This window comes from Andrographis paniculata, unplaced genomic scaffold (genome assembly GCF_009805555.1).
Source record: "Andrographis paniculata isolate CXL003 unplaced genomic scaffold, ASM980555v1 Contig21END, whole genome shotgun sequence".
Lineage (NCBI taxonomy): Eukaryota > Viridiplantae > Streptophyta > Magnoliopsida > Lamiales > Acanthaceae > Andrographis > Andrographis paniculata.
Window position 1 is genome coordinate 1,475,724 of NW_026137502.1, and position 16,232 is coordinate 1,491,955.

General features: G+C 32.2%; 1 protein-coding gene across 1 annotated transcript; it reads right to left on the minus strand.

Moving 5' to 3' along the window:
- Positions 1–396: 396 nt before the first annotated feature.
- LOC127244839 (cytochrome P450 CYP72A219-like) lies at positions 397–8,249 on the minus strand. The gene is made up of 5 exons (XM_051265363.1): positions 7,893–8,249; positions 2,098–2,312; positions 1,725–1,969; positions 1,265–1,646; positions 397–1,034 (listed from the first exon to the last, which is right to left on the minus strand). Exons 1-5 carry the CDS (start codon positions 8,164–8,166, stop codon positions 603–605), a joined length of 1,548 nt encoding a protein of 515 aa, XP_051121320.1. The 5' UTR covers positions 8,167–8,249; the 3' UTR covers positions 397–602.
- Between the last annotated feature and the right edge of the window lie 7,983 nt (positions 8,250–16,232).

Below are 16,232 nucleotides of genomic sequence, written 5' to 3' on the forward strand. Positions count from 1 at the left end.
TAAATTTTATAATTTCTTAATTTTAATTAAACTATTTACTTATCTTAATTTTAATCTATAATTATTTTTACTAATACACTTCTTAATTACTTATTAATTATACTTTACCTAAATTATCGTGTCTATAGTAATACACCCATGTTATATGGGATGGAGAGAGTAATTCATAACAAAAACAATCAAAAGCGAAAAGGACAACTTTGGTGTGACACCTAAAAAACAATATGAAAGCACGACTAATTTAAGGAAGTAGAAAGAGTCCATAATTTTTAAAATATAATTTTTTAAAATATCTTGATTTTATTTGAAATTTATTTTAAACACACATACTATTTCATAACTCAAATATAGACATTTTGCAAATAGTAAATTCGAATTTCCAACCAAAATATGAAATAATAAACAATTCCACACTTTATTTCTCAATACACAATCCACACCATATCAAAGAAACATAATCATACAGACTGTTAAGTTCGACCGAGGTTTATCTAGAGCACACCTGAAGGTAGTAATTGCGGGTTCCCACGTTATAAAATAAAAAATAAAAAATAAGAGATGAAAAAGAAATTTAATCATACATTTTCTAACACAAAAAAATCTCAATCCTTTATCTTCTCAAGAATCAAATGCGCGCCGTGTTGAGGCTGAAGAGTAACCACCGTGAAAGGAGCATGGGAATAGGACGCGGAAAGCTTGAAAGCGTAACGCTGTAGAATCATAGCTAACGCCATTTTTGCTTCAGCCATGGCAAAGTTTAGCCCCACGCAAATCCGAGCCCCGCCTCCAAATGGGAGATACGCCATTTGGCCTTGCGTCGCGTGGGAAACTCCTTCGCTAAACCTCATTGGATTAAATTCCTTTGCGTCGTCGCCCCATATCTCTTTGTCATGGTGCAATAAAATGATTGGCAGTATAAGTTGCACTCCGGCCGGTAGAGTCAAATTTCCAAGTTTACTATCTTCAGTAGTTATTCGATTAAGCATGACTCCCGGCGGATATAACCTCATAGTCTCGTGGAGTATCATGGTAATCTACACAAAAGAAAAAAAAATAAAATGAATAGTACAATTGTTATGATTATATGTAAAGAGTAAAATAGCGCGAAAAATTGGTTAGAAACATCTAATGATTGTTGTTGTTAGCCAACACTAAAACAAGAAAAGATGTTGAATTTTTTCGATTGACACTTTTCTTTCAATGTTCTATGAATGATATTAAAATTTATAAGATTGACAAAAGCAAAGAAGTCGGTAACACTTACAACTTTGAGGTGGTTTAGCTCTTGATACTCGGGTTTTCGTTTTTCAAAGACTTGTAGAACCTCGTCTCTTGCTCGAGATTGCCAATCCGTATACTTCCCCAAAAGAATCATAGTCCAAACGAGTAGAGTCGAGGTAGTCTCTTGCCCGGCGAAGTAAAAAAGCTTGCACTCTTCGATCACCTCCTCCATGCTCATTCCAAACCTACTTCCTCGTTCTTCGATTTCCTTTATATTAGACTCCAATAGCAAACCAAGTAAGTCGTCACCACTACCCTCCCCGACTTTCATTAATTTCATTCTTCTCTCGATGATGCTCATCAAGGTTGACTCTATTTCCTTTACGATTTCCTTGATTCTTCTATTGTGTTTCGTCGGTAAAAACCTATAAAATAATGGAAACGAAGCTATTACTTTGTAGTTCGATCCTTACAAACCAATGAACACAATAAACTAATGTCACCTCCACCCCGGGATGTAAACCGAGCGTTGTTTGTCCATGATTCGCTGGGCTTGTTCCCTTTGGAGTTCAAATATTTTTCTTCCTTCTTCAAAACTACTACCAAAGGCAGTGCGCGAAATCACGTCGCTCGTGAGAGTTTGAAGATAACTCCACACATCCAACTCGCACGGCCCTTCATTCGGGATAATCTCATCCCATTTTTTCAACATGTCGGCGCAACTCAAGTAAAAGGATGGAACCATGAGCTACAAACACAAGAAACATGCAATAATAGCATATGCATAAGTCGACATTGTACCTTTATATATCTTATCATCGATTGTATGCAAAGAAGTCAATTCCATTGAAGTCGTAGCATGTACAAGAATTGTACCCTCAGCTTTTCGGCATGGAAGGCTGGATTGATGAGCTTTCGATGCTTGGCCCATTTGTGCGTCTCCATTGAATCTACCCCTCTTGACAAACGTCGAAAAGCTGGAATGCGCGGCTTTTGGAAAACATCGAGCTTCGAAAATATGTCTCGGACATATTCAGGTTCCGTGACAATCACTGCGGGTCTCGGCCCAAACCATAGGTAGCTATGCTTCCCTGGCACAAGACATATGTTACATATATTATAAAATTTTCACTGCCAAACTTACATGTTACTATTTATTCTTTTGTTTTATGCTAAATTTATGTATAATATATAACTTTGATCCATAAATAGTTTTATTAGTCAAACTTTAATAATTTTTCTTAAAGATTGCAGTTGGTCCGAAGAGACCCGAGTCCCGACTTGGATCCGATCCATTTACTTGGGGTCGGGTCTAATTATTTTGGTATCAAATAAGGTATGGCCGGTTGAGTATCATATATATATATATAGATATACACTAATCGGGTCTCAGTCGGGTCCAGGGTTTCAAGGTGGATCTGACCCAGAATTGGATCCAAATTGGACCCGATAAATATATTAATAATATATTACCTCCGTCCCAATACAGGTAGTATGTTTGATTAGTGACACGATATTTAGAGAAATGCAAGTTAATAAGTTAATAATATTATGTTATGTTATTATTTTATTATTTTATATGTGTTATGATGTTGGTAGTTTTAAACTAAATGAATATATATTATTAAAAAAATTAGAATTTATATTTTTTAAACAATATTGTCACAATAAAATATATACAATATGTGTATCTTTTTTTAAAAACAAAATTTTATATAATACAATTAAATAAAAATACTTCTATAAATCTATGATTAATATAAATTAATTTTATAAAAAAATGAAGAATTTTAAATGTAAATAAAAAGATTTATTTATTGAGAAAAAATATAGAAATAACATGATTTTGAGTAGTCCTACGTGTAAAATGTTAAAAAATAATTAAGTTGATCAAAGAGAGAGATAAAAGTAAATGGCTTTTGAATGATTTCTACCTATAAGATGTTAGAAATTTAATTATTGATTTATATTTGCTAAGTATATTTAATGTTTTATAAATATACTAAATATAAAAACGTATCAACTTTTACTATGCATACTAAAATGAAAAATATATTAACTGTTATGGGATGGAGGGAGTTTTAATTATATATATATATATTTAAATATACTAATATTTAACAATATAGTTATATTAAAATTATTTTTTTAGTTTGATCTATTTAATTTTTATGATTTTATTATAATATTTTTCAATAAAATATGTAAACTATGACATATGCGGGGTTCATATTCATGTCCAATATTGAGTTAAATTTTGAAGAATTGTAAAGGTATTTCGGGCTTATAAGATCTTATCGGGTATACCTCGGATCGGATTGGTTCTAGTCATGGGTTCGGGTATAGTTGGAATCGATTCGGATTTCGGGTCTAACCATATATATATGGATCGTGTCTCGGGTCTGTCTCGACCCGACTCATTGGTATCCCTAAATTTTCCATAATACATTCATTTTACTTATGACGAGGCCATTTCAAGCAAGACAATGCAAACACATCAAATACTCCTAGGATCAATAACTCGGAGCAAAGCATGAAAATTTCAAGATCAAGTTTCGGCCTTGGCAACTCAATCGGACGAAGAAAATAAATTCACAACACGGCATAAAGACCTCTTTCTCCCTTGCTGATTTTAATCCAGCAAGTCGAGATCAAGGTGAACTTCTAGAAGGTGCATTTTGGCTGGCCCCACTAGAGGAGTCCAATCAACAATTTATTTAATGCTACTTGAATTTTCTATGTGATTAGTGGAAATTTCAAAAAGAACTAAATATTGTTTAATTTTCAGAAAAAAACATAAATGATGGTGGATTTCCAAGATGACATAAATAACAGTGGATTTTCAAGAAGACATCAATAAGAGTGGATTTTCAATATGACATCAATAAGAATGGAGTTCCAAGATGTGAATGCACTGAATGTAGCATGTTTCATAGGTTGATTGCATTAATTTGTTTGTATTTATTTCCTAAATTGAATATAATAGTTTTCAATTTTTGCATTTATTTTCCATTGTCTATAAAATAGGAAAATTAGATGTAATTTGGGATCATCTATATTTTAATATATTTGAACATTAGTTCTTTTTTTAAACTAAGTGTTTGATAGTGATTCCTTACACTTTGGTTTATCCATCAAATTGGATCTTTAGTTAAGTCTACAGGTTCGTTGCTTCCAACATTTGCAGGGATTTAGCATATTTATTCGAGTTCTCTCTGTTTTGACTTAAAAGTTCTAAGACAAGTTACTTAGGTCCTAAGAAAACAAGATACTTCGATACTGTGATTCCCCATCTAGTCTTCGAGTAAGTGTTTGTTGTTTTTCTATAAGTCCGTATATTTACAATCATTTTCCTTCTCAAAAATTCAAAATCCCAAAACATATCTTTATTTTCCTTTTAATCGAATATCCATTTCGACTAGGCATAAAAACGTGAACCACCCCCTCGGTTCTACGTCATATGGTATGAGAGCTACATTATTCAAGTTTTTTTCTTTAACTTGAATCTTTATTTGTTTGCATAAAAAGAAAAAAAAGTCAGTAAAAAAAACGTGAAAAAAAATTATTGAATTTCAAAATTCGGTACCAATTAGAAGACGGTACTAAGTCATCCAGGTAAAAACGAGTTTACCTTTCTTTTCATTCCCTACTTTTCTATTTGAAGAATTCTCTTTCACTTGTCTTCGATCTTGTTTGAATACATCTCTACTCCTTATGAAAAATCCGGTTGTGTCACTATGGATTAATATCAACGACTTTGATTTGGCTAAAGTGTAAGACGGAGAGGTTTGTTACGAGTGAAGTGATATATGAGGATCGCGAAGAATTTTTTCTAACAAGTTATATATATAGTTACTATATTCTTTTAAGGTAGGTGAAAACAACAACTCTTACGGGTTCGACTCTAAGTTTCTGATGGACACCTTGCTAAGAGAGATGCGCAATTTGCACCATGCATCTCTCGAGACGATCAGCAATCGGTTAGACCAGATTGAACTTAGCCAAACTCAAGGAGGCACTCCTACTCATGCAGGAGAACATGACCCTGAAGTACTACCGGCAAAGAACAATCACCCACCACGGAGAAACGGTAGGCATTTACCACCTCATGAGGATAAACGTGAGGATGAAGAAGAGTATGAGGATGGCCATTCTAGAAATTGAAATTGTCGGGAGTAGCGGAGACAAGAGGATGATACCTTGCGATCTATCAAATTCCAAATTCCTCCATTCCATGAGAAATCTGATCCGTGGGCATTTCTGGAATGGGAGCGAAAGATTGAACTTGTCTTTGATGTTCAACCTTTGTCCGAGATGCGTAAACTACGGCTTGCGGTAATGGAGTTTTCAAATTGTGCATTAACATGGTAGGACCAACTGAGACAATTTAGAAGATGAAGTGGAGAGCCAGTCGCACGCACATGGACTGAATTGAAGAGGTTGATGCAAACAATTTTTTCCATCATATTATCATCGAGATCTATTGCGTAAGCTTCAAAGCGTTACGCAAGAATCCCGGGACTATTGAAGAATATCACAAAGAGATGAAAATGCTCTTAATGCAGATGGATGTGTAAGAAGATCCGGATAGCACCATGAGCAGATTTCTCAATGGATTACACAGGGAAATTTTCAATGAAATTGATAGGTATCCTTGTCTTGACTTGAAAGACATGGTACATTTGGCCATTAAGGTGGAGCGACCAGCTATGGAGGAAAAATAAAATGGGGAGCTCTGTCCACAAGAACCCCAGCCCATCCACCTATCCAAAGAAGGATGAAGATAAGACACCTCTTGTACTATGACATAAAACTGGTTTAACTTGGTCACATTAAGGGAATTTAGTGCGTTTCCTAAGGAGATAAACAACGATGAACAGCAAGACAACATTTTCCATTGTAGATGCAAGATAGCCAACAAGGTTTGTAGTATGATCATAGATAGAGGAAGTTGTGCCAATGTGATAAGTGATCTTGTGGTTCAAAAATTAGGGTTGAAAACTGAAGCCCACCCAAAGCCATATAAGCTTCAATGGCTTAATAATTGTGGTGAGGTCAAGATTACGAAACAAGTACGTGTTGATTTCAACATCAAGGACTACAAGGACCAAGTATTGTATGATGTGGTTCCTATGCAAGCGATGTCATATTTTGCTTGGGAGGCCATGACAATTTGACAAAATGGCAATGTATAATGGGCACCTAAAGCGGTATACATTTGTTCATGATGGCAAGAAGACTACACTCAAACCATTGTGTCCTAATGAAGTGAATCCCGACCAAAAGTACTTGTACCAAAAATTGTTGAGGAAGCGAAAGAGAGAAAAGCGCGAGAGAAAAGTAAAAAGAGAGTTATTGAAAAGAGTAAAAATACTTTGAGTGCTCAAAATCTGAGTGAAGAATAAAAACCTACGATTCCGAGATGAAAGAAAAAGAGCAAAAATAAAAAAAACATACACCCCCAAAACTGTTCTTGAGCTTGAGAGAAGTTGAGTATTTGAGCGACAGTGAGACTAATTTCTTTCTTCTAATATGCAAACAAAACTATCTATCTATGCAGGATATGAGCAAGCGTCCCCCAAACTTTGCTACCTTCCTTGAAGAATACCAAGATGTGTTCCTCGAAGATGTTCCTGATGGTTTACCTCTAATTCGAGGCATTGAGCATCAAAATTAATTACATTCTCGGAGCTTTAATTCCAAACGTCCAACTTATCATGCTAATCCGGAGGAGGTCAAAGAGATTATGAAGCAAGTTGAAGAGTTGTTGAGTAAGAGATGGGTTCGGGAGAGCCTTAACCCATGTACTGTCTTATAACAAAGTATTTATTTTCTTTTTTAGTAAATGTACTGTCTACCTAATATTACAAATACCCTTACAACTTCCAATATATTACACAAATACCATTACTTTATATCACACAATACTAATAAGGCCATTTTAGTCATTTTTACTTTATTCCTACTATATTCCAATATAATACTAATATTTATAAAATTCCGTGCAAAAAGCAAATGAATACATAGTTATGGGACGGATGGAGTATAATTTTATTTTTTGAAAAATAATGTATAATTCTATCTTTTAAAAAGTAATATAAAATTTTATCTTTTGGAAAATTATATGTAATTTAATTTTTTCTTAAAGTAATGTGTAATTTTACTTTGGGCGATAATATATAATTTTAAAATAAAATATAAATTATATAATTTGGATGATAATGTAAAAAATTTGGTGTAATTTATAAATATAAAAAATTATACTATAAAATAATATAAAAAGAGAATATATAGCTAGGAAATATACTTTTTTTTTAGAAAAAAAAATTAAAATTTATAGTTGAAATAAAAATAAATGCATTTTTACTAATACTGCAAAAATAGAGTAATGATGTAAAATAAATCATAATATAATTCAAAATCTAAATAATACTACCAACCCTAGAATCAATTATTTGAAACACATTGTTCTATTTCAAATGGGAAATTAAGATAAAAATTATTGGCAAATAATGGGAGACTGAAGAGAGGATTAATTAACATGTTATGAATGAAATTCAAATCTTAATTAAACCAAACTGTTAAAACCAATCATTCGATCATTTATCTCAAATTAAACCCTAACAACAACAACAACAATAATAATAATAATAAATCTAAATCAGAATTACCGTAGTTTCTGAGAGCTAGATCGAGTTCAGGAACAACTCTGGGCACAATATCATGGGAAAAACTCATGGGTTTGGATCTCGCATCTTTCTGCAACCTCGTAATTTCCTTAAAGTCTCCGAAGAAGATCCTGTAAGGATTTCCATGGAGGCCCTGCTGCCTCAGCCACTTCTCGACCCTCTTAGGCCTAAACCACACCCACTTCAACAAATTCCAAACTACTGGACAACAAATTATTAAAAGTATCAAAACCAGATGAATCCCAAAAATCTCCATCGATTTCTTACCACTAATTCCACCAACTTCTAGTCGATGGTTTGTGGTTTAACCCTCCCTCAATCGAGTACTCATCACTCTTGGGTATGTTTTATAAACTAATAAAAATATTTGTTGGTTTATTAAATAATACTCATTTCGTCTTACTTAATGTGTCTATTGTTTACCTTTCTATTTTCGTTTGTTTCTGTTATTTGTTTTAAAAATAATAAAATTATACACTTTAGTTTTATTTAATAATTTTTAATTTAATTTAATTTTTTTAATTTTAATTATATTAAATAATTATTTTTATTTTAATTTAAAATTATTTTTATTAATTAATAATTATTTATATTTCTTCTAAATTTACTATAGTAAAAGGTATACGTTGACGAAGGGGGTAATAATAAAGTCAGCTTGTTAACTACGCTTTGGTCATCTCGTTTTATTAAATATGCTGTTTTATTTATTCTATAATAAACTAATAAGATGAATAATTAGAATAAAATATGCTGTCACCTACCAAAAATCAGGCTTAAACGGGGCCAAGCCTTTTTTTATTATTAAAGAGAAAATAATTTAAATTTAAATATTTAAACAATAACTTCCATAATAAAGTATAACATGTTTGGTTGGAGTTTGGATTTAAAATTTAGACATTGATTAGTTGTTTGATATGATATAACTAATTATTGATATACTATTTTTAAAATAAAATAAAATTTTAATATAATATATTTTAGAATTTTGAGGAAAATTATGAATTGTATTATTGCCAAAAATAAAAAAATACAAGAATATATATACCAGTAGACTCGAGTATAAACTATAATAGATAATATCAAATAATATTTAAAAGATATCATATCTAATAAAAGGATATCTATATCTAGCAACCCTCGTAACTCAAAATGATGAGATAGTAGAGACCAACTTCAGTAGCACTTGATCATGAAACTAAAGTCTATTTCCTAGGAAGAAGCAGAAATCAGTGGTCGAATGACGATCGGTAGGATCGCTAGCCCAATCAACATCAAAATAATTGTTGAGTGTCAAAGGTGAGTGAAATAAAAAGTGTAAACTATGCAGAAGAGTACCTTTTACATAGCGAAAAATATGTTAAACAACAGAGTGGTGAGAGGTCTTCGGAACGGCCAAGAACTGACTTACAATGTGAACTGCATGAGCGATATCAGGTTGAGTAACAGTCAAATAGATCAAACTTACAACAAGCTGACGATATAGTGTAGGATTATCAAGAAGAGAGTCACCATGAGAGGTAAATTGAACATCATAGATAAGTGGTGTGGGGGCTATTTGACAGTCTGTGAGGCCAGCTCGAGAAATAAGATTAGAGGCATATTTAGCCTGAGATAGATAAAAATTATCTGGAGAATCAGAGACCTTAAGTCCCAAAAAGTAATGAAGAGGAACCAAACTCTTCATCTCAAACTACTGACTAAGACATGTTTATAGATCAGAAATACCAAATGTATCATCACCAATGATGATCATGTCATCAACATAAAGCAAAAAGATAATTATTCCTAAGGAAGACCAATGAAGAAAAAAATCAAATTTGTAAGCGCCTGTGGGAAAATCAAATTCCAAAAGTGCAGAGCTAAATGTGGCATACCAGCCCAAGGGGCCTTCTTCAATCCATATAAAGCGCGGCGTAAACGAAAAACCTTCATAGAACATGGAAAACTTGGAGGATGAGTCATAAAACTTTTTCAGAAAAAGTGTCATACAAGAACGCATTATTGACATCTAACTAAAGAAGAAACAAACGACGAACAGCGGCAACAAGGAGACAATGAACAGTAGTAAGATGAGCAACAAGGACAAAAGTCTCCTCATAGTCAACTTCATATTTCTGAAATTAACCCTTAGTCACCATACGAGCCTTTAGTTCTCCACGGAATCATCAAAATTAGTCATGATTTTAAAACCCACTTGCACCCAATAGGTGTCTTTCCAGAAGGCAAATCCACTAAATCTCAAGGGTGAGTCTTGTATAGAGTCTACAATTCCTCAGTCATAACTTGCTGCCACAATGGATCAGCACTCGCCTCACAAAATGACCGAAGCTTGTGGTGAAATAATTAGATAAGTAACAATGATAATCATGCGAATGAGTAGGGGTTGACTTACTCGATGTGACCGACGAGGTGTGACAGGTCCATGCACCGCAGTCGGATCAATATCTAGAGATGAAGTCGGAGGTGTATCAGAAGCCTCAACTGGATGTGGATCAGAAGCCTCAATTGGAGCAGGATCAAGAGACGGAGATGGGGTCGTAGGATCAAGATCAGGAAACAAGGGAGGACATACCGAAAAGAATGAAGGTGAATGAGAAATATATAAGACATTAAATTTAGACAGGGTGGAAAACATGATATTCTCCCCAAAGATAACATGAAAAAATATACGCAACCGTTTAGAGATCGGATCCAAAAGTCTATAACCTTTATGCTCTACCCCATAACCAATAAGACAACATAGACGCGTACGAGGTTTTAATTTGGAACGTTCATGAGGAGGAATAAGGAAAAAATGAACACAACCGAAGGGACGAATGGTAATATAATCGGGTGGATGACCATATAGACACTCGAAAGAAGTACTATTATAGAGCAAAAAATATGTAATACAATTTATAATATAAACAACAGTAAGGGCAGCTTCTCCCCAGAACCTATCAGGACAAGAGGTAGATAAAAAGGACGCACAAACAATATCTAGAATATCATGATGTTTGCGCTTAGCGCGATCATTTTGTTGAAAGGTGTATGGACAAGAACGTTGAATTAATGTATCTTGAGCATAGAGAAAACTTAATAAGATAAAATGTCTATACTCAGGACCATTATCAGTATGGAGAGTCTGTATAAGACAGGAAAACTGAGTTCTAATCATTTATGCAAATGATGTATATTTGAGGTAATTTTGAGCGGTGTTTCAAAAAATATATCAATGTAAAATGGGATTAATCATCTATGAATATGACATAATAACGAAACACACTCACAGAGGGAACATGGGAAGGACCCCAGATATCATAGTGAACCAAAAAAATGGTCTACTTGCGACCGATATAGTTTTTTGAAAAGGATAAGGCTTGTTGTTTTCTCAAGTGACGGTGTAAGCAATCAAATGACTCAAAACGAGTAGAATCCAAATGACCCTTATTAATGAGAGACTGAATTTAAAGGAGGATGCATGACCAAGACGAAGGTGCACTAGAGACTAGGAAAATAAAAGGTAATAGAAGGGGTATGAGCAGAAGCAACAAAAAAATTACGATGAGGAATTTTCAGAGAATGTATCTCAAATAGTCGACTCACCTTTCGACTTGTCCCAATAATTTGACCCTTGGGTGGATCTTGAACCGACACACCAGAAGAGGAAAAAGTAACAGTAAGTCTTTAGTCAACTAATTGGCCAACTGATATAAGATTTTAAGTCAACTGAGGAATGCAATAAATATCATAAAGAGATGCAAATGGTAGAGATACAGATCCTGAATAAGTGATATCCATGCGACTCCCATTAGCTCTCTGGATAGGCAGGGAAGATGACACAAGATGCGCACCGGTCAAGAGAACATGTGTAGCTGTCATATGATTGCAACAACCAGAATCAAAATATCACCAATTGTTCATAGCAGTAGAGGAATTGGAAACAAGAACTTGATGCAAGAGAGTCACAAGATTCTAGACTAAAGAAGTCATGCCAGTAACAACACGGAAATAAAATCAACTTCGATGACAAAACCAATCACGCACCGATACAAATCATGAAATCAAATCGAATAATCCAACCCGGTAAAACTGGCAAAATAAAATCAACTCGGATGACAAACCCAACCAAACCACGACGTAGAAAACTAAAACAGGAGATGGCGGCCGAAAAATGGTAGGCGGAGGCGGCCGCACGCGGCCGCACGCGCAGCCAAAAGGGCGGCGGTAGAAAACCTTCTTCCGCCGTGATTCACGTCGGCGGCGTGTAAGGGCAGCACGTGCATTGGCTGGCGAAGATATTTGGAGGGCTGGTCGTGGCGAGGCAGCGGTTCTAACGGTGTCGGCGGTGGGTTTTGGATTATTAAAATTGAACTCTGATACCATGTTAGAATTTGAGGGAAACTTATAAAATTATATTATTGCTAAAAATAAGAAAATACAAGAGTATATATACTAGTGGACTCCAGTATAAACGAAGATAGATAAAATCAAATAATATAAAAAAAAGTATCTATATCTAGTAAGATGATTTCTATATCTAACAATATAAAAATAAATATGGTATGTTTGGTTGGAAGTTTGAATTTTATGTTTTGGTTTTTTAATAATAAGAATTTTTAATTTGAATAACTAATCAAATAAATTAAAATTAATGTTATACTCAGAATATAAAATTTATTTTTAATATAATATTAAAAGATAAAAGTTTGATTTGATATTTTTAGTGAAAAAATTGGTAAATCAACTTGGTGTATTTGGTTTGGGCTCAGAGTTTATGTGTTAAGTTTTGAATAATAATTTTTCTTATTTAAATAGTTTTGGGTTCTGTGTGGGCCTCATGAAGCTGGGCCGGATCATGTTTCTTGGGCTGGATCCGTTATCTCCTAATTGTATTGAGCTTTTGTAGGGATACAAATTTATAAATATTTAACAAATGCACTCAGAGAAAGCTGGTCTTTAGATCACCATACAACGACTATCTATGCTAATGTAACCAAATACTGTGTAATTATTCATATGTATTGTATTAAAATTATTATTATAAATTTTTAATTGAAGAAATCAATAATATTAATTATGACGTTATATTTGGAATAAGAATCATCCTAAATTATAGACTTCTGATACAAATTTTAGTTGAAATATTTACAACTAAAGTAATATGATATTTACAACACGAATATATGCTCCCGACAAAGCAAGAATATGATATATTATCGAAAATTATACATGAATGATATAATACGAGGAATATAAAAAAAGATGTACGTAGTACGAAAAGATGATTATAAAAATTTTGGAGTTATTTTCCGTTAATAATTTCTTAGAATATTAAGATTGATTGCAAAAATTTAGCCTCAATTTTAAAGATTGATTTTATAGAAAAATAAATCACCATTATTTTAAAAAATCGATATCTATAACACACCTAAAATAATTTTTCGTACCGTAATTTGTTATAATATTCTATAGTATGTTTTTTATATTCTCTCAATATAATACAATTAATTTACAAAGTTACTGGTACCTGCAACAATTTAAAAATAAAACAAAATTAAAACATAAAAAGTTAAACAAGAATGAACTTAATTCAATTCTTCTTTATTTCCCACCGCCTCACACCCCGTCAAATTCTCTCGACCGTCTCTCACCCAAAAACCTTTCGTCACGCCTCTGTGAGTAATTTTATTTTTGATTCGATTTGCCTTGCATTTCTTCCGTTTTTGGCACTGTTTCTAATCTCTACAAATATCAATGGTGAAGAAGATAGTAGATGATGAGGTGTCGAATAAGCCCAATGCTATGAAAAGAAATTACATCCAATTCTCATGCGTGCGGAGGAGGGTTGTTGAGATCAACCATAAGAAACTTTTTGCCCCAATAGTATTTATTTGTGGTACGTTGTTATATGAACATGTTTTAAAGGCCTTTTATATGTAAAATTCATGGCGATGGGTGTGGAACCAATCCTAAACAACCAAAGGAGGTGTCATGCGAGGTCGATAGGGGTAGAGGAAAGGCTTGTTGATAGATATAACTTTTGAATTGTTATTTCTAAAGTATAGATGCATGGTGTGGTTAATGTCTTTAAATGTAGATGGTTGTTTTTTTATTCGATCGTGGTTAAAAAATATTTGAGACATTTCAATTTCAAAAATATGATAAATTTATTATTATTCTGCTCGGCAATATATGTTGCGTACTTTAGATAGATATGCTAATTGTGTGGAAACGATTACTGTAACATACTCCCTCCGTCCCAAAAGAGACGTTTTGTTGGGAGTTGACACAGATATTAATGAATAATAGCATTTAGTCACTATGGTCATATTTGCCCAATTGACATTGAAAGTAAATATAAAGTAAAATATAAAAGACTAAAATGCCCTTGTTTTTTAAGGATTTTAAAAAGTAGGTTAGAGTAATAATTAAGGGAGTGAGAACCACTGTTACTAAATAAGGAAACAACATAATTATTTTAGGACTGACGAAAATTGAAAAACAAAACAATTATTTTGGGATGGAAGAAGTATTTTTTTTTTAAAAAAAGTAATAGTTCTACTGTTATACCGGTCAACAATATATGTTATATGTAAATAATGGATATGTTAATTGTCATACGCAAATGATGTCTGATTTTTTTTTTTTTTTACAAAATATAATAGTTTTGTTGATGTAATAGCCAAAAAAATATATTTTACACTTTAGATGAATATACTAATTGTTCTACGCAAAGATGATGTTTAGAACTTTTCTTTTTTTTTTTTTTTTGATAATTAGCTTTCTATGAGTGTAAGTTCGTATTCATCATCGGCGGTTTAAAAAGTTGCAGTCGTTCAGTCACTATAGTTTATGAATGTAGATCTGTATGCATCATCTGAGTTCGAAAACAAAAATTAGTTGTCCAATAATAGTAGTCTACACAAGTAAATTTATCCATATCGTTGCACAATTTTATTTTATTTTTGGACGATTTTATACTTCAAATGAGTGATATTGAAAGAAAAATTAATTATTTTTCATATGAAATGATTTCTCATGCCAAATAAAAAATGATTTATATAAGTACTTCATCCGTCCCAACATCGTACTAAAACAAAATGGACATTTGGGATGGATAGAGAATTAAGGAATAATAGTATTGTATTGATAGTAGGTGTAAAATTATTTCTAAAAGCTTAAAATACCCCTATTTTATGTTAAAAAAGTGGAGATAGTTTTGAAAAAGGTTGGGAGGTAGTTATCGGAAATGGAAATTGAATTATTATTTTGGGACGGACGAAAATAACAATATCAGACTATTGTTTTGGGACAGAGTATATATTTTTCATATTTTCAATGCTTAAATCAAATTCATAAATGATGAAATCAATACCATAATTAACATCGTTAAAAATTGACAATTTTACCTATTAAATTAATCTAAACCGTTGATCAATTTTAAAATCGAACAATTAGAATTTGTTCAGCATGATGCTGAATCATACCGGGACTGGCTTATAATGTGTGTATACATGTATTCATTTAATATGAAAGAATTTTAGATGTTTTAAGTATTTATAATTTATTAAAATATTAAATTTAGAGGCAACCACAAAACATAAAAAGTGATCAATTTTAACAGTTGTTATAATATATATATATATATATATATACACACCAGTAGGCTGCTCTGCATAGTATGACGTATGACGTGATTATAAATTTTATTAAATTTTTAAATTAATTAATGTTATTAAATATATAATTTTCTAGTATGAAAATTATTTGAATAAATTAAAATATTTCATGCGATCAATCTTTAGTGTTTTAGATATTCAAAATTAATAGATTTTATCACAAAATGTAAATTTTAATAATAATAAAAAAATCTTGATATATTATTATTTATGTGGGCCCCACATTAAAAAAAATGAAAAAAACCCAAGTTTTGTCACGAAACAAATTCTAGGATAAATATATATATATAGTAGATAATAGATATAAAAAAAAAAATGATTGTATCTCCTTTCTGTTACTAACATTAAATTTGAAAATGCAAAAATAAAAAATAAAAATTATTACATATACTTTTAAATAGACTTATAGATTAGCTCGACTTCAAATTTTATTTTTTTTCAAGTTAATAGGTCAGGTTCAAAGAGTAATTATTTAAACTAGTTTGGTTTATTTAGCTAAAGTCTGATCTGGTCGATTCCCATTCTGATGTGATGCAAAAGATATAAAACAAATTCATAACACAAAAGAACAAAGTTTAATCCAAAAAAGACACAAATTTCAGTGTTTTCAGTACTTTATTTCTCAATATTAAAAACAAAAATAGTAGTATTATATATGTAA

Coding starts and splice junctions, on each gene's coding strand:
- LOC127244839 (XM_051265363.1), bottom strand. CDS start 8,166: ATGGAGATTTTTGGGATTCATCTGGTTTTGATACTTTTAATAATTTGT. Junction 1,647..1,724: donor GTTTACATCCCGGGGTGGAG/GTGACATTAGTT, acceptor ATTATTTTATAG/GTTTTTACCGACGAAACACA. Junction 1,035..1,264: donor AGCTAAACCACCTCAAAGTT/GTAAGTGTTACC, acceptor TCTTTTGTGTAG/ATTACCATGATACTCCACGA.